The sequence below is a fragment of the Haliotis cracherodii genome, unplaced genomic scaffold (genome assembly GCF_022045235.1).
Source record: "Haliotis cracherodii isolate W230 unplaced genomic scaffold, xgHalCrac1.p SCAF_7, whole genome shotgun sequence".
NCBI classification, from domain to species: Eukaryota; Metazoa; Mollusca; class Gastropoda; order Lepetellida; family Haliotidae; genus Haliotis; species Haliotis cracherodii.
In genome coordinates this window covers 50,072,205-50,095,274 of record NW_027266330.1, presented here as the reverse complement: position 1 = coordinate 50,095,274, position 23,070 = coordinate 50,072,205, and the positions used below count along the sequence as shown (strand labels likewise).

The following is a 23,070-nucleotide window of genomic DNA, read 5'->3' as shown; positions in this document are numbered from 1 at the left end:
AATGTTTCAATTATATGAAGATAATTCTAGAACATCATTTCACATTCAAGCAGTACTGATAAAAATGCAGAACACAAAAAATTCAAATCATCCAAAAGACGACGAGACAAATTAACAGTCGAATAATATTTTTATCATACGCGAGAGTCAAAACAAAGCACACCACAATTAAAAAGTGAAAACTTCGTCTCGATATATTTACAAAGTAGACATATAGATGTAACAAGTGATGTAACATGTAACGATTACTTCACATTTTCATAACATGTGACTATTGCCACATATTTGTGTACACACTTTTGTGAACAACTTGATATTTCGGTACTTTCAACGTGATCCTATAAATGTTGCCTTTGGTTGTAGATTGCATTTAAAAAAAAATTCTTCATGCATAGTCTCTAAAAAACAATATTTCACGTAAATCACGCGTATTAGGTTTTTGTTTGTTGTTTGACGGGTGAAAGGCTCGCTTACCAATTGCGTAGAGCGATGCATATGGTCCAGACTCGATTCTGGCATTAAACAACAAACTAATATATCACTGCGTACTTGCAGCCACAGAACAAGATTACATTACCATGGCCATCAATGAGCTCCGATCCGAGAAGGATATGTTTTAGATCACTGCTTCAAAAAACTTGCAGTTGTTTTGTACGAAAGAAGGAGCCGAGAATATTTATTTCTTTTTCAGGATGTCAAGGATGTTCAGTAAAAAAATTATTACATAAAAAAATGGGTTTATTTTCATTTCACTTAATACTACGCTGCCTCTAAATTTGGTTTTAAACTACATTTGTTGATTTTATTCATATTATGCTTCTTTTACATCTTGCATTCCACAACATACTTTCATTTCATTCATCCATGAGACAAAATTAATGGAAGGAAAGTTTCACAGAAAAAAATCTTTCCTTTGGGTGAATATATTTCTTTCGATAATTTAACAGGATGGATAAATATGGAACTCTTGTTGAAATACTGTTCTATGTGGTCCCTTTCCCCACCATACCACAAATATGTACCACTCAATTTAATTACATTCTCCCACTTTTCTACACCACCAAACACAGTCGGAAAAATTATCTCAACGAATAAGTTGAATTTTGAAAAATGGTTCATGAAATATATAACATCATTTTTATATCTTTTAGGAACATATGCAATATCTGAAACAGCGCCATAGAATCCATCGTTTTTCCCTGTGTTTTTCTCAAGCATTCTTGTAAAAGTTTCATATCGTTGTTTGTCGAGAACGTTTGATGCATTGATTGCTGCCTGATAGACATTCAGTCCAACTTTGGGATTTAGAATCCAGTGCCAATTTGGCTTTACAGACTGTTGAAAAACTGTGGCATCAAAAAGCCACAATTTATCGAAAGGGAGGTTATGAAGATTCCAGACATTCAACAAAGTATCATCACCAATGTAGAGATATCCATCCACATTGTAGTGCATTTCTACTGCTTTTATCAGACAGTTATGGGCAAACCACCCGCCACCCACTTCAAGTTCTATGAAGGACACGGGTTTGAGTAAGCTAGCAGTATGATTATCAAACAGGTCTTTCCTGGGACCACAATATACAGTACGTGGGAAGTACATGCTGTACATAGTTTCTAGGAAAGGAATATTTTTGTAAAAAGGATTACCAAATACTACAATGAGAAGGATGTTTTGATATGATTAGGTCCTTTTTGCATAATCTATCGCCAACCAGTTTACAGAAGTATTTTTGCAATATGATGCTATCTTGCTCACATGTGACAACATTTGAGGGTTTTCACTCTGAGCAAATGAGTTCAAAGGAGCTATCTGCTCAGCTGCCCAGAATGTGACGTTGACCATTTTGTCCGTAATTCGTACTTGATTTGGCAATATGAGTTCCTTCATAAACTCAGAACCTACTTTGTGTGACCCATAAGGAATCCGTGCTGGTTCCCTGTACCCAATAGTCCTCAGGTCCTTGATCCAGCGTGCTGTCAGCTTTTTATCAGGGTCCTCCCAGAAGCCATTATGAGCCATGTCAGTGGAGAGTTTCTCCATACACGTAAAAAATGATTTCTCTGGTTCACATCTCCAATGACGCAGGAACTCTAGAAGACGTTCAGTTTGGAAATAAAGGTCCTTCTCATCCACAGCATCTTTCATATAGGAGTGGGAGTTCCTCTTCTGGAAAGCATTTGGTGGAAAGAATCCTAAGTTTCCTCCCATCTCCCACAAGAGTCTCTGAGCCCAGTAGCCTCTCCAGATGTCACACACTCGGAACGTTGTTGTAGTTGGAATCAGTAGTGCCCATAATGCATCATACAGGAAAAGGGTATTCTGAGAATTAAAGGGTGAGAACACCCCAGCTGGGACAATTGCTGGTGGAGCCCGGTCATCAAAGGTCACATTTAGCTGAGAATGGGCTTGTTTTCGAGTCAGTCTGAAAATGGCATCCATATCCGGATCCCCATTGACCACACCCTGCTGAATAGATGGGGTTTTCCAGTGATTCAGTATATATTCTGTAGATATATTTTCTCCAACAGAACTAAGAGGGTATCCCCGTGGCCACAGTGTTGGTTGTCCAAAATGGTGATAAGGATTGAAGAGCCCTTTTCCCGCATATAAAAGTCCCCAAACTGATGAATCAAGGACAAATGTTTGAAGTAAGTCAAGTGGTCGGTTGTCATCATCTGTTTCATATATGACTTCAGCGCCATGAGCAATGGCAAACAAATATCCCGCGTTCTTCCTGGCATAGCTGTTGGTAGGGAGCAATGGCACTGACTCGGATTTAAAGCGTTTCTGTTCTTCTAAACTGAGAAAGATGCAGTTTGGTAGCCTGTAAGAAAACGTGGCATGTTCCATAATGCAGATATTATAATAACACGGAAAAATAGTTCACATATATTTGTTCAGAACGAACAAAACACATGCTAGCACGTATTTCAAACAAAACGTGTGCATGTATTTGCCGCGTAATAGTGATTTCGACTCCAAAATTAGTGATTTTGTACATTCATATACATTCGAACTTGTAGAAATCATACTTAAAATATACATTATAAAAGTTCCACAAATCATTTTCAACTATCCGACTGTCGTCAATATGAGAGTTACGATCGCCTTATTGCTATGGTTTCTTGTGGAATGGGGACTGACAGAAGCATTTCCTCGTGGAAATGAGCGTTGATAAGAATTAGCTTGGGCATTCCTGAGATCTTACGCATATAGTTTTGTCAAGGAATGATCCTACTCACCGCCAGTCGTTGGGGGTATTTGTGTCCCCTACCACTACCACTGTCCATCCGGGAATCTTACTCAGGAACTTGATATCAGGAGTTGGGTTTGAGATCGTTGTGACAACAATCCATTTCTTGGCTTTAATTGATCTGTTATTGAAGAGAAGTTGGTCCGTTTTGCTGTAACAGTGACAAACATTAGTGTTTATGGCAGATTGTTAGGCCACTCGCTTGTTTAGTTTGTTGCAATATTCATGATTTTGAATGATATTTCAAAGTTTGACCTATCTTTGACCATGGTCTTAGATGAATATTTGGCTCTGCTTCTGCTCTGAAATTGACAGACCTGAGCTGAAGACATTACGAAGAACATTTTGTTCAATTCATTTTAGTTAAGTTTAGTTTCGTCAATCTTTAGTTTAGTCTTTGATTTGCCTTATATTTAATGCTGGAGATATTTGAATATCAATGCTGACAGCCACTGGCTGCCATTTTCACATATTTAACTGCTGACTACATATTTAAGCATGGCACTTTATCAGGAGTAATGAATATACAATCTCAGATAAAACTAACTGACCTGAAAATGAAATAATGAATGATGTGATAATGAAATAACATAAGCGACAATATTCAACTGAACCCAAATACACACTGAGATAAGTACAAGTGAGTGAGTGAATTAGGTTTTACGCCGCTTTTAACATTATTCCAGTTATATCGCGGCGTGTCAGCTTAATGTGGGAGGAAAGCCCGAAGTGATGCAGGTCTCAGACGTTTACCACTTCGGTGAAACCCACGAGCACGGGTATGGTGCTGACAAACCTAGAAACATAATTGGGGCGAACCGGGATTCGAACCCACAATCATAGGTTTCTGGCGTGCCCAAGGGACGCAACTCTGCACAGCGAATCGCGGCGCCTTAGACGACTGGGCCACCCGTGCCCCCGATAAATACAAGTAATAACGGAATGAATAATGGTCACCAACCCTACTCTTCTCGGGAAAACAAAGTTGCTAAACTAGTCCTTATTTGCGACCTGTGCACTGCACATTGATACCCTATCACCAATCTTAAACATGCATTTCACAGATGCGACAGATAAATAAATATGCACAAATGTAATGACATTTTCACAGCAGCTGGAATCATCGTCAATACCGTAGTCCTCACACAACTTAGACCCTAACTGTGATTAGACGTCGGTACCTTCAATAGCTGGTCATGTCATGTATAAACTTGCTAAGAGCCCTGTGCCCAGAAGGCGGTGGCCAATCTGGTGACCTCCGAATTCTGTTCGTCTCCAATTGTTTGTCATGGGCACAACCAGACTGGCCTTTAATTTGGTAGAGATTTATAGCTTTACGTGGCAAATTTGCTAGAGTATACCACCCCTTTAACCTCGGTCTTTGCGGCTTGGAGATCCGCTGTCCTTGTTGACGATTCATGGGGGATGGGGAAAAGGGATGCTGAATCATTTTTCCTGGCTTCCCAACACCCTGGTATAGAGAAGATATATGGAGCCTATCAATTCAACTGACATACCTTCAGGCACTTAAAAGTGTCTCGTGATATTACCCTATTATCCTAGACAGTTTAGAACTATATAATGATCTTTCTACTGGCCAATGTGACATCGTCTTTTGCCGGTTACCAAGTCATGATGGCATAATAGGTAATTCACGCCAGAAGCTCAGGCACAGTAAGTTCCGATGATTCCCAGCGAGGTGTCCTAGCTTTGGTACCTGGTGGCCAATATCCCGTGTTTTAAACTGTATAAATGATATTGTTATGTCAAAATATGTTTGATAAAATTTGACTTTAAATTTAACTTTGCATTCATGACTCACTTGTGGATTTATAATCTTGGCCTCGGAGCTATATGGCAGAACTAATGCTGATGCAACGTTAAATTGTCACTCACTCACTCACTCACTCACTCACTCACTCACTCACTCACTCACTCACTCACTCACTCACTCACTCACTCACTCACTCGCTCACTCGCTCGCTCACTCACTCACTCACTCACTCACACCACTCACTCATTTACACTCGCTCACTCGCTCACTCACTCACTCACTCACTCACTCACTCACTCACTCACTCACTCACTCACTCACTCACTCACTCACACCACTCACTCACTCAATACCTGAAATCCAAAAATCACTATGTCTCAGTTTGGTATGCAAAGGGTTGTTTCGTTAGCTTGTTTGTTTTGTTCGTTTATGGTTCAACTTCGAACGCAATATTTCAGCTACATGGCAGGTCTGTACCAGACAATCTAGTAATTCACATGAACATCGATCCATGCAAGTTGGATACGATGACCTGTAAAGCAGGTCACAGAACCTGGCCACCCGTCAAAGATATTTTCTAGAGACTAATCTTCTTACCCGGTATCCGGTAGTTTATATAAAGTGATATGAACGGATAGGTCTTTGTAACGCCAGCGTACAATCACAAAGACCTTCATTTGGCGATATGAGCTTTTGTTTATATGCACTGGATGTAGAAAAAACCTTATCGCAATAGGCCGGATAAGACGCCTTGGAGATAAGGTATCTAGTGGTTTTCAAACACTCCAGGTTGCTGTTTAACTGATAAAGAGGCAGCCCGCTGTATAGGAACTGCTGAATGTGTTGGTTAAATTTAAGCCTCTGCAGTTGGTAATTTGTCAACCACGCGGTTGTGATAAATTTCATACCTAATACACCTCCTTTTTCTGACATATGATTAGATGGCATTTAATGTGAGGTCCCGCGGTACGAACTAGGTGTGAAAAAAGATTAAACGAAACTAAATATGCGGGATCTCTAAGGATGGGGTCTCGATCGCATCAACGATGAATTCCGTATATGGTAGAGATCACTCGAGGTCACTGATTGAAACATGACTAAAAGATCGGTTTATCCTCACTTTGCCACCAGGGATTAACAGTAGCAATGTTTATACAAGCATGGAGGCCATATCAAAGTCACCAAACACTGAACTGAGTTCACCCCCTCAATTAATGTCAAAAGTGTTCACTGGCAATATTGGTGAGCGAATTTTCTTATTTGTTGATTAATTACTGATGAACGATCAGTTTGTAGATCCTGCTATATAAGAAGGTTAATTTTCATGATATGATATGAAGTGCTATATAGAATAAAATAATGAAATTTTTGTGCATATCATATATCAAAATTTTGAGATGACCCCTGGTGCCTTCTATTGTTTAACCAATTAACATGCCTGACTGATTTTCATACTGGAAACAATAGGTGGTGGCAAAGTGAGGAGATCCCAAAAGATCAGGGCATTTCAGCTTCGTTCAAGTTAAATAGAATCAACAGTTATAACCGACTCTAATTATAACTCATCACCTATCATATGTCATGATTGTGTGTAATGTCAATGTCAGTTTGAAGACATTACTGTACAGTGTCAGGTCAAAGGAAAGCCAAAATGTAAAACATCACAAAACCAAATACATGACTCACAACCCAATACCGTTTAACTTTTCAACAAAAGATACGATGTTTCATTTTCCTGTGTGGTCGAAGTTAAGTTGTGACAAGGATTATGTTGATAACACTATTATCAGTTTCCTTTCCACTGTTTATTAAACTACGATAACTGTCTTTCATAGGTATCATATTTTTAATTTAATGTACAAAGCGTCCTCCCTATCTGTTTAGGTACAGGTGCTGTGGGAATATGTGTGTGTAGGGGGTTGGGGGTGGGGGGTGGGTAGGGCGTGCGCAAGATGGAATATTCAAGCTATATGGCGGCGGTCTGAAACTAATCAACGAGGCAGTCCTGTGATTACTATTATGAGTAACGATCAACGCCGACCAATGTAATCACCTCTTACGGCCGTCATAGGTTGTAGGAGTGTGTGTTTGGGGAGGGGGGGGGGGGGGATCCCCTATCCCCTAATGTGCTCTCATGTTCCCTTCCCGATGCTACTTACAATTATAAAAAGTATACAGTGAGTGAGTGAGTGTCAAGGCGGCAGCATCACGATGTTTATTAACAACATTTCGTCAACGCACATTAAAACTTACGACATTATTGTATACAGTAAAGTACGGTTATAACGAACTCAAAGGGACTACTGATTTTAGTTCGTTTTAACCGTAGTTCGTTATAAGCATATATACAGCATAACTACAGCAAATAGTCGGGACCAAAAGAGCAGTTCGTTATATCCGTCAGTTCGTTATAAGCGTGTTCGTTATAACCGTAGTTTACTGTAATAAAACCTTATCAGAAGTAACAGCATTGTCAGTACATCAAGTGTCTGTCTCCACTACTTTCCTTCTTGACAAACGCAGTGTAAGCAAACATGTGCACACTAGAAGTGAAACCATTGTCATTACATCAAGGGTCTGTCTCTACTACTTTCCTTCCTGACAAACGCTGTGTAAGCAAACATGTGCACACTAGAAGTGAAACCATTGTCATTACATCAAGGGTCTGTCTCTACTACTTTCCTTCTTGACAAACGCAGTGTAAGCAAACATGTGCACACCAGCTGTGCCGCCACAACAGGGCCTTCCTGGCATGTGAGTTTTTACAATAAAATGTACGACCTTCTGCACTCTGAGTATCCTGTTTAGTCGATTGCACAATCGATTCCAACTCGGTTCTCTTAACATTCATGGGTTGGTGAGGACCAATATTACCCCGGGTCTCAGCGGGGTTCAATTTGAGTTTGTCACGAAAATACACTGACGGGCAAAAGAAACGTCCCACTCATTTCGAATGCCAGTAGCAGAAAATCAAATGACGGTTTCTAAGTTGTCTGTCCGAGTGGTTCGGCCATGGCAGAACATTGTGGTTGGCGAGGTAATCCTGAACAATTCGAGCCGTGTGTGGCCTGGCATTGTCTTGTAGCAGAATGGTTCCTGCGGCTGTCCACGTTCGAATGGTAACACCTGCGGTTGAAGAAGCTCGTCTCAATACCTTTGTGCGTTCAGGTCACGAGTTATGATCACTAGGCGCGAGTTCTCATCACCACAAATTCCTCCCCATACCATAATACCTCCTCGTCCATGTTGGTAGTACTCTTGGACGCATCCATGTGCCATTCGCTCGCTTATTCTTCCGTCAACACATGCATGATCGAGTGAGAATCGACTTTCGTCAACATCAACGTCACGAACATGTTGCCGTAGTGTATAGTACGAATGTGACGGGTTTCCTGCTGGGTTGTAACCTGTGGTCTTCCTGTGGGGTTGTAACCTGCGGTCTTCCTGTTAGGGCTTTACTAGCGGTCTTCCTGTAGGGTTGTAACCTGTGGTCTTCCTGTAGGGTTGTAACCTGTGGTCTTCCTGTTGGGTTGTAACCTTCGGTCTTCCTGTTGGGTTGTTACCAGCGGTCTTCCTGTTGGGTTGTTACCTGCGGTCTTCCTGTTGGGTTGTTACCAGCGGTCTTCCTGTTGGGTTGTTACCTGCGGTCTTCCTGTTGGGTTGTTACCTGTGGTCTTCCTCTTCGTTTGTAACCTGTGGTCTTCCTCTTTGGTTGTAACCTGCGGTCTTCCTTTTGGGTTGTAACCTGTGGTCTTCCTGTTGGGTTGTCACCCGTTTTCTTCCTTTTGGGTTGTCACCTATAGTCTTCCTGTTGGGTTGTTACCAGGGGCCTTCCTCTTAGGTTGTAACCTGTGGTCTTCCTGTTTTGTTGTAACCCGCGGTCTTCCTGATGGGTTGTAACCTGTGGTTTTTCTGTTGGATTGTAACCTGCGGTCTTCCTGTTGGGTTGTAACCTGCGGTCTTCATGGTGGGTTATTACCTGCTGTCTTCCTGTTGGGTTGTAACCTACGGTCTTCCTGTTGGGGCTTTACTAGCGGTCTTCCTGTAGGGTTGTAACCTGTGGTCTTCCTGTTGGGTTGTAACCTCCGGTCTTCATGTTGGGTTATTACCTGCTGTCTTTCTGTTGGGTTGTAGCCTGACGTCTTCCTGTTTTGTTGTTACCAGCGTTCTTCCTGTTCTAGGCCTGTCACCATTTCTGCCTGTCAACTGGTAACTCTGAAAATGTGCATACACCGTGCGTTTGGTCTGTGACGCTCCCATCCGCGCCATATCACTTGCTCTCTCACTCTCGCTCTTCCAAAGATAAACGTGACATTTCTTTTGTACGTGCATTTTGTGTGGGGTCCGAAAACATGCATTTAAAGTTTTGTGGGGTTCTACAGAGTGCACAAACATTATGCAGTAATGTCAGTCCCAGGTAGCAATGTAGCGTTTGGGCGAATGTTTTCAGACTAGAAACTTTTATAACCTCATCATGATTCGAACCAATTATATTTTGTTTTAAAAAGGAAAATTTCTTTTGCGCGTCAGTGTACAACATCAACGCCAGAGAACAGCCAGTCTCACTTATCCCACGAAACAGATAACATAAGGTAAACTTTACATTTAATATCATGCATTGTAAAATGAGTGAGATTGTGTGCCGCAATCTGATTGCTTAAAACACATTGTTTGATCACATATTATCATTTTCACAGTATCATCTTTTTCGCATTTGGAAGTTTGGAAAACGTTTGTGTCCTAAACTATGCTTACCAGGCGAGTTAATTAAGTTACCTCGAAAGCATGTGACGTCAGCCATTGTAGCATGACGTCATAGTATCCAGAAATTACTCATGACTTGTGTCTTTTACACATTTCCGGTCATGGAGTATCCAGTAACACAATAATGATATTCAGTATACTCTCGGAATACTGCTAAGTGCGGCTTTAAACACCGCTTCACCAAACTGACAAACATTTATTTATGGAACAACTACTGAGACATGCTTGACAAGTGGTCTGCATTAACTACTGCTAAGTAGTACTTATAAAAGCAGATTAAGCTGGGACATACAGATTTAAGATAGTCCCGATCAAAGGAAACTCTTTTGGTTCAAGCAAAGAAATATATTACGTCATTTATGGTTGCTAAGATCATCAGGCTCGCCGGTTCCAAACATGTTCAGACAGTAAACCTGCTGATCGTTGCTTTGTGAATCCTTATCACACAACGCAAGAGTTTAATTCATTGGCATGGTTGTATTCATGCTTTCGATTTATGGGCGATACGACACATTGAGGGTTAGACACAAGGGCAACCCTAAATGGTACACAAGCCGCGATACACCTTAACTATAACATTGATTGTGTCGACAGTCAAACACAAATGTTAATTATTATTCTTGTCAGTGTGTGTGTGTGTGTGTGCGTGTGTGTGTGCGCACGCGCACGTCTGTGTGTGTGTGTGTGTGCGTGCGTGCGCGCGTGTCTGTGTGTATCTTTGTGTGTGTGTGTGAATGTGTGCGTTCGCGTGTCTCTGTCTGTATATCTGTGTGTGTATGTGTGTGCGTGTGCGTGCCTGCGTGCGTGTGTGTGTGTGTGTGTGTGTGTGTGTGTGTGTGTGTGTGTGTGTGCGTGCGTTCGCGTGCCCTTGATCCTCAGACACAAGGTCAACACGTAATAAATTGTTTTTGTTTGTTGTTTTACCCCGCACTGATCATGATCAATCTACAAGCTACAAGACGACGGTCCGTAACTAAAGTTGTCTGTAGCAGACAATCCAGTGATTAACATCATGAAAACTGATCTGCAATACGATGACATGCATCAACCAAATCAACGGTTGACAAGGCGATCCCATTAGTCGCCGCTTATAACAAACATGGGTTGCTGAAGACCAATTCGAAATTCCCTAAAGAAATTGCACGAACTTCTGCATATTTATTAAACACCCATGAGCTTGCTCAACTGACTTCACAATCATTTCTGCTGTTACCTTGTGAATGGCTTTTAACAGACTCTTGGTGTGAAATTATCATTTGAATTTGTAATCGAGTCCACTTAAAGCAAATATGATTTTACCGCAATCTGGACCTTGCGTTTGCCATTTGACACAAATTTGAATATGCAAATCATTTACTCAATCGAATCTGTGGTCCTGTGGTGGAGCATTAGCCAAGACAGCGGAAGACCTTCGGTTCGATCCCCGGCTGCGTCATACCAAAAGACGTTAAAAGGTGGTACTCGTTGTTACCCTGTCTGGCGCTCGGCATTAAGGGGCTAAAACAAGGACTGGTCGGCTCGGAATCAGTTTATTGTGTCTACGGAGGGTATTCATGTTAAACTGCGTCATGTTATCTCAGTTGCTCTATAAAATCGTCATTCACACACACACACACACACACACACACACACACACACACACACACACACACACACACACACACACACACACACACACACATTTTTCTAAGGTAGCCGTCTCATTGGTGTAGTTGATAGAGGTTCTGTCCCCATTTCTCCTTACCTCGCCTTCAGTGATTGGTTTGTTTGATGCAGACGCGATTTCGGAAACCAACCTTGATACACATAAAGAACCTTCACGCATTCATATCTAATTAATTAAAATATTTGTAACACTGATGACGTCCTATAACATCGATAGTGGCGACAGTAAAACCAAAATGTTAAACAATTTTCGTGTCATTTTGCGTGTGTGTTAATCTTGGTTGCGGCTTTTAACACAACTTCATGCGTCATTTCCATTGTCTTTTAAATATTAGACAAGTCATTTACCCAAGCACTAAACCTAGACATTAATTTGATGTGTACTTTCGCCATTTACTCCAAGCTGCATAACAACGGAAACTGTTTGAGCACATCATCGAGAATGATTCGTCTCTGGCGTTGACGTTAACCAAGTACACGCCTTCATATTCGTGTACCGAATCTACTGTGTTTCAGTGGTACTCTCGGAGCTGCGATGTAGAACTGTTCTTCATATATCGGCTTCATGCAGCCTTTTACGCGTGTATGTTTACATACATATACATGCCCATGTGTGGAGTGAGCGACGTGACATTACCCGCACACCAAGCTACTCCGGATTGATTGATTGGTATTCTCAATTCACGTGACAATACTCGTGGTAAAAAGTGACTAACACAGTTTGGTGGCTGTCAGCACGTCGATGCATGTTCATTATACATTTAGTATGACCATCGACTGACAAAACGTCCAACAAAAATGTTTTCGAAGAAACTGTTTGTGTATCTGATACTTCTCACTGTTGGATGTTTGTTTTTTATCGTCATCAATGTTAGCTGGCCATCTACACTGCTCTTTAAGAGACTCCAGAATTATCCAAAGTAAGTGTTTAAAGTGTTTTTGATTCTAATATGGAAAACAATTGATCAAATTTTAAGGCAATGACACGAATTCGGCGTTAACAAAAACTGCCAGCACATGTTTATCAGTTCTTTATTTTGTTATTTTTACTGAAGTTACTCTGCAGGCAGTCGTGTGGGGTTTCGATTTCAAAATAGATACATCATGCTTGTCGTAAAACCCGACTAAAATGGACTCAGAGATTTGCCTGACTGTGTCGCATATTCTGTCGATTGTTGCACATGTTTTCACTCAGATGTAACTGTCCCATTGGTGTAGGGGATAGATCGTCCCCATTTCTCCTTACCTCGCCATGACACACATAAAGAACCTTCACCCATTCATATGTAATTACTAGTAATTAAAATATGTGTAACACTGATGACGCACTATAACATCGTTAGTGTCGATAGTTAAACCCAAATGTAAAAGAATTCCAAATGCAATGATATTACGGTTAAAAGCAACCACACCGTCGGTTTCCCAAGTACCGTATCGAGTCAAGCATACTCTGGCGTGCAAAGTAACTTACCGCTAATACAGTGGAATTGCAGAGGTCTTAAAAAGACTTTTAATGAACTACAACTTTTAATCCAAGATTTTAAACCGTCAGCTTTTTGTCTCCAAGAAATATATCCAAAAAGTACAGTTCAGTTCTTACCACTCGTTTTCTCCTCCTGGTGATAAAGCTACTGGAGGTTGTTTTATCCTGGTGAAGCAGAGCATAATCCATAGCCCTGTTCCACTCAACACTATTCTGCAACCTGTGGCTGTCCGTGTTACTTTGAACATAGTGTTTACACTGTATCTTCCACCTGTAATAACACCTAAACTAGTGTCCAAAAGAAACGATACCAACTTATTTTCAAAATTGTTTTTTACTAAGTGAATTGTCTAGTATGAAAACATGCCAATTCGTATTGCACATCCCAAACACAGCATAGTCGATAAAAAATACGTGATCACTTCCGGGAAAAAACGTAAATTTCGTGAAAGTGACATTTCCCTCTCTAGCATGTTCTGCACGTGCATAAAAACTGTATAAAACGGCTGATCAGACACGTTGATATCACAGCAACAAAAAGAACACAAGATATGCCACGTTTGACAGCCATCGAGAGAGAGAGAGCCGTTGGAATGGTCCAACAAGGAGCGTCACACGTCGACGTCGCCAGAAGGTTGGGCTGCGCACGCATCACTATCACCAGGTTGATGCAGCGGTTACGTCAGACAGGTCAGACGTCAGACAGGCCCAGGAGTGGAAGACCACGAGTAACCACGCCCCGTGAAGATCGTTACATCCGGGTATTACACCTGAGGAACCGCCCCGTAACAGCGACGTCCACGGCGGCTACAGCACTGGGACACAGGATCAGTCGACAGACCGTCTACAGGAGACTACGGCAGTATGGTATCCGGCCACGTAATCCCTACCGCGGACCGCTCCTGACGCCTCGACACCGGAACAACAGACTGATCTGGGCCAGGCGAGTTCGACGTTGGCAACGGCGGGACTGGGCACGTGTTATGTTCTCTGATGAGAGCAGATTCCTCATCTTCAGAAACGATGGACGGCAGCTTGTATACCGACGATTTGGTGAACGTTTGGCGCCTAACTGTATCCAACAGGTCCGGCCGTTTGGAGGTGGAGGGTTAATGGTTTGGGGTGGCATATGTGGTGACGTCAAAACGATGCTTGTCGTAATTCGTGGAAACCTGAATGCACAGCGTTATCTTGATGACATCCTACGGCCTGTTGTGGTGCCCTTTATTCAGCAACAGCCTCGTGGACTCTTTTTCCAACATGACAATGCAAGGCCACACACAGCAAGATTGACTCAGAACTTCCTTGCCAACGCCAACGTACAGGTTTTGCCATGGCCCGCATGTTCACCGGACATGAATCCCAGCGAGCACTTATGGGACCACATCGATCGTCAAATCCCACGTCGCCGTGTGCCTCCAGTCAACGTCCAGGACTTGGAACGATGTCTCCTCGAGGAATGGCAACGCATCACTCCCAAAGTCATCAGACGTTTGACGTCATCAGTCCGTAGGCGTGTTCTGGCATGTATTGATGCTCACGGTGGACATACCCGCTACTGACTTGACTTTGAGACGTGTGGTGTGACATTTCCCGTTGTTTCTGTGATCAGTGCTCTAACGAAATGTTCATTTTTCGACCCCACCCATCTTTAAAGGCTTGTCATATTGGTTGTACAGATTTTATTGAAATGAATTTTTTGTACAGATGTTGTGAAAGAATTTCTCAAAAGCATAACACCAATCCTAAACTTCTGCATTGTTTAGTTTTTCTTTTATGTCGTTGCAAACAGGTGGTATCGTTTCTTTTGGACACTAGTTTATATGCATCCTGCCACTGGCACATACTCTGCCCTAGATCTTTCACTGACAGAAATATTTTAAATGAATTCGAATGGTCGGTCCATGATGACCTTTTTGGAAGTGGCCATTTTCCAACAATGCTTACAACAATCCGTCTGACGAACCACCTCAACAAGGTGGAACTTAACAAAGGCCAATTGGCCTTTATTCCAAACACTATGTACTGAAAATCTAAACCGTGACAGTTTCAGGAATGTTCTTGATCCAATGCAACTTTTTTCAGATATATTTAATGCTATAGGAGACGAAAGCATTCCTAAGTCCTCTGAAAACCCCCATAAACGTAGACCATGGTTTGATAATGATTGTACACAAACTAGGTACAAAAGGAAGAAAGCTGAGAAAAATTTCTGCCGACATCCAACTGTCCGCAACTTGAATCACGGGCGCCAAAGCGTATCTTTAAATAAAATAAACGTCAATCCTGGAGCAACTAAGTATCCAAAACCAATTCCCGCACACCCATGTCCAAGGTCTGGAACATGATTCAAAAGATTAATGGCATCATAATCTGGAATACACGAAAATCTGAAATTGCCAACAAACTTGGTGACACTTTGGAAAATCATTCCTCCTCATCAAACTATAATCCTCAATTTCAGAGGTTTTAAAAACAGCAGGTAAAGAAAAGGGTTAATTTAACTCTGATAATGGTGAGGACTATAACGAAACATTTTCACTCCATGAATTACATATTGTCCCAGGGCAATCTCATGACACTGCAGCAGGAGCCGACAACATTCATTATCAGCTCCTGAAACACTTGTTTGGATATACACATGCACAAAAGTTAAGCACCACCCACCACATTTGTGAGCTGTTACTTTTGGCACTTAATGTAACTATCATAACGAGATGTACGATTGTTATAAACCGTATATGTAAACCTCATGTGATGCAGAAGTTGTCCCAAAGCAAGTTTATCTTGTGTTCCAAAAGAATATGAAGAGAATGGAATTTTACCGAAGACCAGAATTTGAAGGATTAGAAAACATTGAAAACCTGTTTTCGTCATGTAACTGTCATGATATCTGCAGACCATATCAGGTGTAACACAGACACCCTAGGGAGTGCATAGTCTATTGCATGACAGAAACGTCAGTAACGTGTGTATGATCCACGGACATTGACCACAGCTTCAACCCTACGCCTCATACTCATTACAAGTAGTTGAATGCTTCTCTGAGGCAAACGGATCCATTCTTCATGAAGTCCGGCTTCAAATCCAGCAAGTTTTTGAACTGAGGGATCACAATGTCTGATTTTCCGTCCAAGAATGTCCCAGATATGCTCAATCGGATTAAGATCTGGACTACAGGCCGGCCAAGGAAGAGTGGCAATAGCTTCTTGACGCAAATTAGCCCAAACTGCCCGAGATCTGTGTGGACTTGTCGTCCATGTAAACAGGTCTTGTCTGAAGAGGATGGTTGTCAAAATAAGGGACTACCACAGGACGAATAACGGCATCTTGGTATTGTTGGCCATTCAGGTTTCCACGAATTGTCACCAGCGGAAGTTTGCAGCCGAAGGAAACACAAACCCATATCATGACAGACCCCCCGCCACATGCTAAGGTCTTCTGGATATTCCTTGATGCAAAACGAGTGTTACGTTGCCTCCAAACTCGTATTCGACCATCAACAGTTCGTAGCAGCATTCGACATTCGTCAGACCAATGGATCCTTCTCCAGTTGGCCAAGTTCCATCGACTACGGGCACGACACCATATCGGAGATTCCGCATGTGCCTCTCAGTCAGTTGAGGAAGATTTACTGGTCTTCTGGCGTTATAACCAGCCGCTCTGAGGCGACGCCTTATGGTCATCGTTTCTGATGGGTAATCCACTGCAGTCTTAAATCTGTTGAAGTGGCAAATTGATTTCGTCTGACTATCCTGAAAAGATGTCTGTCCTCTCTGTTAGAGGTCTTTCCTACCAGACCTTTGCCTGTCATTGACATCATTGGTTTGACCATGTTTGACAATCAAACGAGTGATAACACTGTGATGACGACCCAATGGCCCTGCATGACCTGCCAGCCTTTTTCATGCCTATCACTTGCCATCGTTCAGCGTTCGCTAACTTTCTCCTCACCATGGCTGATTTTCAACCTCTATTTGAAGGGGAATCTCACACAGGAGCAAAATGCAACCACGTGTCTGAAAGTTGAATTTCACTATTTATAGGGTATGGGAACTGCAACAACACGTAAAGCACACTTTCCTTGTGGTATCTGGACAAATTTGGGCTCATGAAACTATGGAAGCCTAATTCAGTCATACATCATCATATTTCGCATTTCTGATTCCCAATCGTGAAATCAAGAGACTATGAACATGGTGCGCTTAACTTTTGTGCATGTGTATATATTTTTATGGACAACCGGACATTTCCCTCCTTTGTGGCACAACACCATTATTATTCCTGTTCCAAAGTCTGGACAGGTTCGTGCACATCCACCCAATTACCGTCCAATATAATTAACTAACTGTGTTTGTAAAACCACGGAGTGCATGGTCAACAATTGATTAGCCTGGTACTTGGAGACCAATAACCTCCTGAGTGACATCCAGTGTGGTTTCAAAAGAAACAGAAGTACCATTGACCATTTGGTGCGATTAGAATCATTTACTAAAAAGTCCATTTTCAACAAACAACATACTGTATCAATCTTTTTCGATCTAGAATAGGCATATAATACAACGTGGAAACGTGGTATTTTAAATGATTTGCATGAATTTGGATTGAGGAGCAGATAACCTTAGTTCATATCTCAATTTTGAAACAATAGACAATTTCAAATACGAAGTGGCTCTACACTGTCTGATCATTTTGATCATGATCACAGCATCCATCGAGGCATCATGCTATCAGTCACACTTTTCAGCATTAAATTAATAGTCTCACTACAGTATTAAACAATAACGTTGATGATTCACTTTTTGTGACAGCTACAGCTCTGTCTTAACAAAATTCAAAAATGGGCGAATGAAACCAGCTTCAAATGTTCTAAATCCAAAACAAACTGTATTCACTTTTGTCTTAAATATAAACCACACAAGGATCATATGGGCCTCATATTTGATGGTCATCTCGCATTCTTGCCACACATCAAATATCTCAAGGCAAAGTTCCTGAAAGCTCTCGACTTGTTAAAAGTCGTTTCAAATTCCGAGTGGAGAGGGGTTCAGACAACCCTCCTTCATCACTTGTACAGATCGTTAATACACTCCAAACTAGACTCTCTTTCCATTTTCTATGGTAGAGATTGCAGAAGCAATTTAGAAAAATTTGATACAGTACATCCTCAAGCCCTAAGGCTCTGTCTTGGAGGTATTAGAACCTCTCCCGTTTGTGTGTGGAGCCTGATAAACCTTCACTCGAACAGCGCCGCATTAAACTTTTACTGCAATACATTATTACATTGCATTCAAATAAATCCAATCCGGCAGACAATTGCGTTTTCCAATCTCAATATGAAAGCCTGTTTCGAAATCAGTCCAACTTGATTCAACCACTTGGAATCAGAATTCTACCACACAAGACTGCAGCTAAAATAGATCTAAATATTACATCACCTTCCCGACTTCTGTCTTCTCCTCCCTGGCAGATGGTGAACCCAGTAGTACACCTCACTCTAACCCAGCTTAAAATTTCAGAAACTAATCCTTTGATACAATCATATAATCAATTACAATGAAAATAAATTCTCACAGATCCATTTTCACAGATGGGTCCAAGGATGGTGGCAAAATTGCATGTGCCACCATCATTGGATCCAGAACGGTCTCCTCAAGAATGCCAGATACTAGTTCTATTTTTACTGCTTAGGCCAAAGCTATCCTAACAGCTTTGACCTACATCAAACATCAAAAACAATCTAAAAATTTCATCATCTTCTCTAATTCGTTGTCTTGCCTTCAGGCAATTAAAAGTGTCTGATGATATCACCCTATCATAAGAGACACTATTGAATGAACTTTCAACTGGCCAATGTGACATCGTCTTTTGCTGGTTACCAAGTCAAGTAGGCATAACAGGTAACTCAAAAGCCGATTGTGCAGCTAAAGCAGCTCTTGTCAAACCGTTACACTCGGATCTCATGCACAAGAGGTGGGACACCCAGTTAGGAATATATTTCACGAATTAAAACCAACAATCGGTCATACCTACTCGGGTTGTCAGTCAAGACATGACGAGGTCGTTTTTCGACGATGGTATTGGCCACTATCGGTTTACCCATGAATATCTGTTGACCATGAAAGGTCCACCATCAAGCATATCTTGAGGATTCACATTATCAAAGCATAAATCTGAAAGATCTATTTTCCCGTGTCAGCAGGCATCTCATCAAATTTTAAATATTTATGTGAATAATTGAATGCTTGTTCTTAAATTTGGTGTGATGCTCCTATCAACTGACATTATTGTAGGCTCTGGAGGTGAAAGTGTTGTAAGGAGGTTAAAGTATCGTAAAATTATTGTCCCCCTGTGTGACACGAAATCCAACATAATCGATGTAACTATCATCAACCAGTGTTTTTAAGCCAACTCATTGCTGAGTATTTTTTTAATATTAGCTAGTATTGTGCAGAACCACCTGTAGCTAAAGTGATGACATAAATCCTGCTGGCGTATCATGCAGAAGCTGAGGTACTATAAGTCCCCATGATCCCCAGCAAAGTGGCCTACCCTTGGTTACTGCTGGCCTATAGCCCACGTTTTAAAACTGTACACATGATATCATAAATTGTTTTTAAACATAACTTTGCATACATGACTAAATGGTGAATATATTAACTTGGTCTCGTCGCTATATGGCTGAAATAATGCCGATGCTTACTCACTCACTGTAGAAACAATGTTACTTGTTTCATAGATGTCAATACGTTTGTCCTCTGTATATATTCAGAATATATCTGAATAGCAATGCTGAGAGCAATGTCATGCTGAGTTGTTCTATTTGCTTTGTCGTTGCTTGTCATCCCTATTTCGTTTCTGGCTGTATCGCAATATTGTATAGTGATATCACACTTTTGTATCATACTTTCGCCTACAAACGATGTAGCGATGGCCCCTCTTTGCCACCATACACCATCAAGTTGCTACTTGTTATTTAGGTTCGTATTTAAAAGAGAGAACACACAGTTGTTTATGAACTACATGATTAATATCTACCCAACCTAAGTTGCGACCAGTAAAGACATCCTTGATTTCTGTCACGTAATATTGGGATTAATAATAATCTATGCATTATGTATATTTTACTAACTATGGATATATGTACATCCATCAGAAAATCTTATAAAATATTTCCCTTTCAAGTGTCTTCAGCAACATAATCAGCAATAGTGACTTTCACGACAGAGCAGAAAAGTACAAACATATTAGGGGAGAGAGGTGGATTGTTCTCACGACGATCTCCTACCCAACTCCTGATGTCCAGTTCCTAGCCAACATAACTGGGTGGAAAGTGGTTGTGGTTGGCGATAAGAAGACACCTAGAGATTGGGAGTAAGTATTTTCTTCCACTTAGCCATACTTCAAGATACTGTAACTTCAAATCTTAACAGATGTTAAACGTTTTACATGATTCTAATGTTGGTAATTTCTCCACAGATTCCCCAACTGCATATATTTAAGTTTAGAGGATCAACAGAAACTGCCTTTTGAGACTGTGGGTTATCTTCCTCTAAACAGCTACGCAAGAAAAACTGCAGGATATCTGTTTGCAATTTCTCAAGGGGCGCGAATCGTATACGAGACTGATGACGACAATCGACCACAAGACTTACTTAATAGTTTCGTCCAAGAAAGAACAATGTGGGGACTGATGTATAAAGGGGGACCATTTTTCAATCCATACCGACATTTTGGACAACCAACATTGTGGCCAAGAGGCTACCCTCTTAGCTCTGTTGGAGAGAATGTCTCCACGGAATATGTACTGAATCACTGGAAAACCCCATCTATTCAACAGGGTGTGGTCAATGGTGACCCAGATATGGATGCCATTTTCAGATTAACCCGAAAACAAACCCATTCTCAGCTAAATGTGACCTTTGATGACCGAGCTCCACCAGCAATTGTCCCAGCTGGGGTGTTCTCACCCTTTAATTCCCAGAATACCCTTTTCCTGTATGATGCATTATGGGCACTACTGATTCCAACTACAACAACGTTCCGAGTGTGTGACATCTGGAGAGGCTACTGGGCTCAGAGACTTCTGTGGGAGATAGGAGGAAACCTGGGATTCTTTCCACCAAATGCTTTCCAGAAAAGGAATTCTCATTCCTACCTCGGGGATGCTATAAATGAAAAGGATTTGTATTTCCAAACAGAGCATCTTGTAGATTTTCTCCGCATGTGGACATGTGAACCAGATAAGACATTCTTTGCCTGTGTGACTAAGCTGTCAATAGATATGGCACATGAGAACTTTTGGAAGGCAGCTGATGCTGACTTGACTTCTCTCTGGATCAAGGACCTCAAAGCTCTGGGATACAAAGAACCAGAACGAATTCCATTTGGTTCGCTTCAAAACGGTGTTCAAGTCACGAGAGATTCAAAGTTGCCAAACCAAACACGCCTGACAAATCAACAGGTCAATCTCACTTTCTGGGCAGCTGAACAGACACCACCTTTAATATATTCCACAAATAAAGTATCACCTGAAGGTGTGTCACACATTAGTCAAATAGCTTCATATTGTGGCAATCATTCGTTTAGCACGTTAGATCTGAATGCTTTCAAAAGAACCATAACATATCCTAATCTCTTATTAATTGTAGTCTTCAACTTCCCTCACTATGAGAACCTCGCGTTTCTTGAGACAATGTACAGCTTTCACTTCCCACACATTGTCTATTGTGGAACCAACAAAGATCAATTTCAAAACTACACTACGCTTCTACTCAAGAATGTGACCTTTATTGAGGTTGATATTGGTGGTGGATGGTTTGCCCAGAACTGTCTGATTCAAGCCATGAAAATGCAGTATACTGTTGATGGATATTTGTACATTGGTGACGACGTACTGCTTAATGTTTGGAACATTCATATCCTTCCTTTAGACAGATTCTGGCTTGTCAACTCTTCGGTTTTACAACCGTCTGACAAAACGAATTGGATGTGGTTTAATAATCCTAAAGTTGGTTTAAAAACCTACCAGGCTGCTCTTGCAGCTTTGAAATTGTTAGATGAACATAAATATAAGATTTTCAAACAAATGATTTCGAGAAATTCAGGAAAGAATGATTCACTATTTTTTGGTGGCGCAGACATTGCATATGTTCCTAATAAATACAAAGATGATGTCCTGTTTTTCATGGAACATTTTTCAAAATTCAATCTATTTGTTGAGATAATATTTCACACAGTGTTTGGAGGTATAGAGAAGTGGGATAATGTGTTAAGGATGCCAGGAACGTATTTATGGTATGATGGGAAAAGGGACCATATAGAAAAATATTACAACAAGAATGACGTTTTTCTTCACCCTGTTAAAATATCTAAATTAATTTCTGTGCCCAAAGGAAGAAGGTTTTTTTGTGAAAACTTCCTGCCTCTAACGTTATATACTGAACCGCAAAAGAAACGTCACACCTAGTAACATTGCATGAAAAGTTGTCATTTAAATATCTGGGTAATTTTGGTCAAAGTTTTTAAAATTCAAGATTACTTAGTCCGGAAAAATGAAATTTGATGATAAAAAACAAAGCAGATGACAATAAAACCGATCGCCCAAACGCATCACGGCAACGGCCATGGTAACCCGACGCAACTGAGTTCCATGCAAATTGAAATGCACATGCTTTTCCCCATTTCTTGCCCTATTAAAATCCACCCAGATCGGATAACATTCATTCGTTATTGAATTGCTACCACATGCCAAGATTGACAAGAAATCAGCGACACCAGGCCCTTGGACGATTGCAAGCTGGACAAACCGCCCGGCAAGTAGCCTATGTATTTCAAGTCCATATAAGGACCATATACAGGTTCCAGCAACGGTACCAGACCACCAGCACTACAGATGACCGACCACGTAGTGGAAGACCAAGGGTTATCACCCGTCGTCAGGATCGTCAGATTGTGCGACAGCATCTTCAAGATCGCTTTGTGGAAACTGCTCGACAGACTATGGGGACACACCAGCGACACATTAGTGTGGATACCGTGCGTCGAGATTGACGAGGAGAAACTTCCACTGCCACAGGCCACACAGAGGACCCAATCTGACACTCCATCATCGCCGAAACCGTCTTC

The 23,070-nt window shown here is 41.3% G+C and overlaps 1 protein-coding gene and 1 pseudogene across 1 annotated transcript; one reads left to right on the top strand and one right to left on the bottom strand.

The window, feature by feature from the left end:
- Window positions 1-858: 858 nt before the first annotated feature.
- Window positions 859-8,302, bottom strand: LOC139448960 (uncharacterized; annotated as a pseudogene).
- A 3,955-nt stretch (window positions 8,303-12,257) lies between these two features.
- Window positions 12,258-22,411, top strand: LOC139448556 (uncharacterized). Its single transcript, XM_071230122.1, has 3 exons — window positions 12,258-12,379; window positions 20,128-20,316; window positions 20,422-22,411. Exons 1-3 carry the CDS (start codon window positions 12,258-12,260, stop codon window positions 22,409-22,411), a joined length of 2,301 nt encoding a protein of 766 aa, XP_071086223.1.
- The last annotated feature ends 659 nt before the right edge of the window (window positions 22,412-23,070 follow it).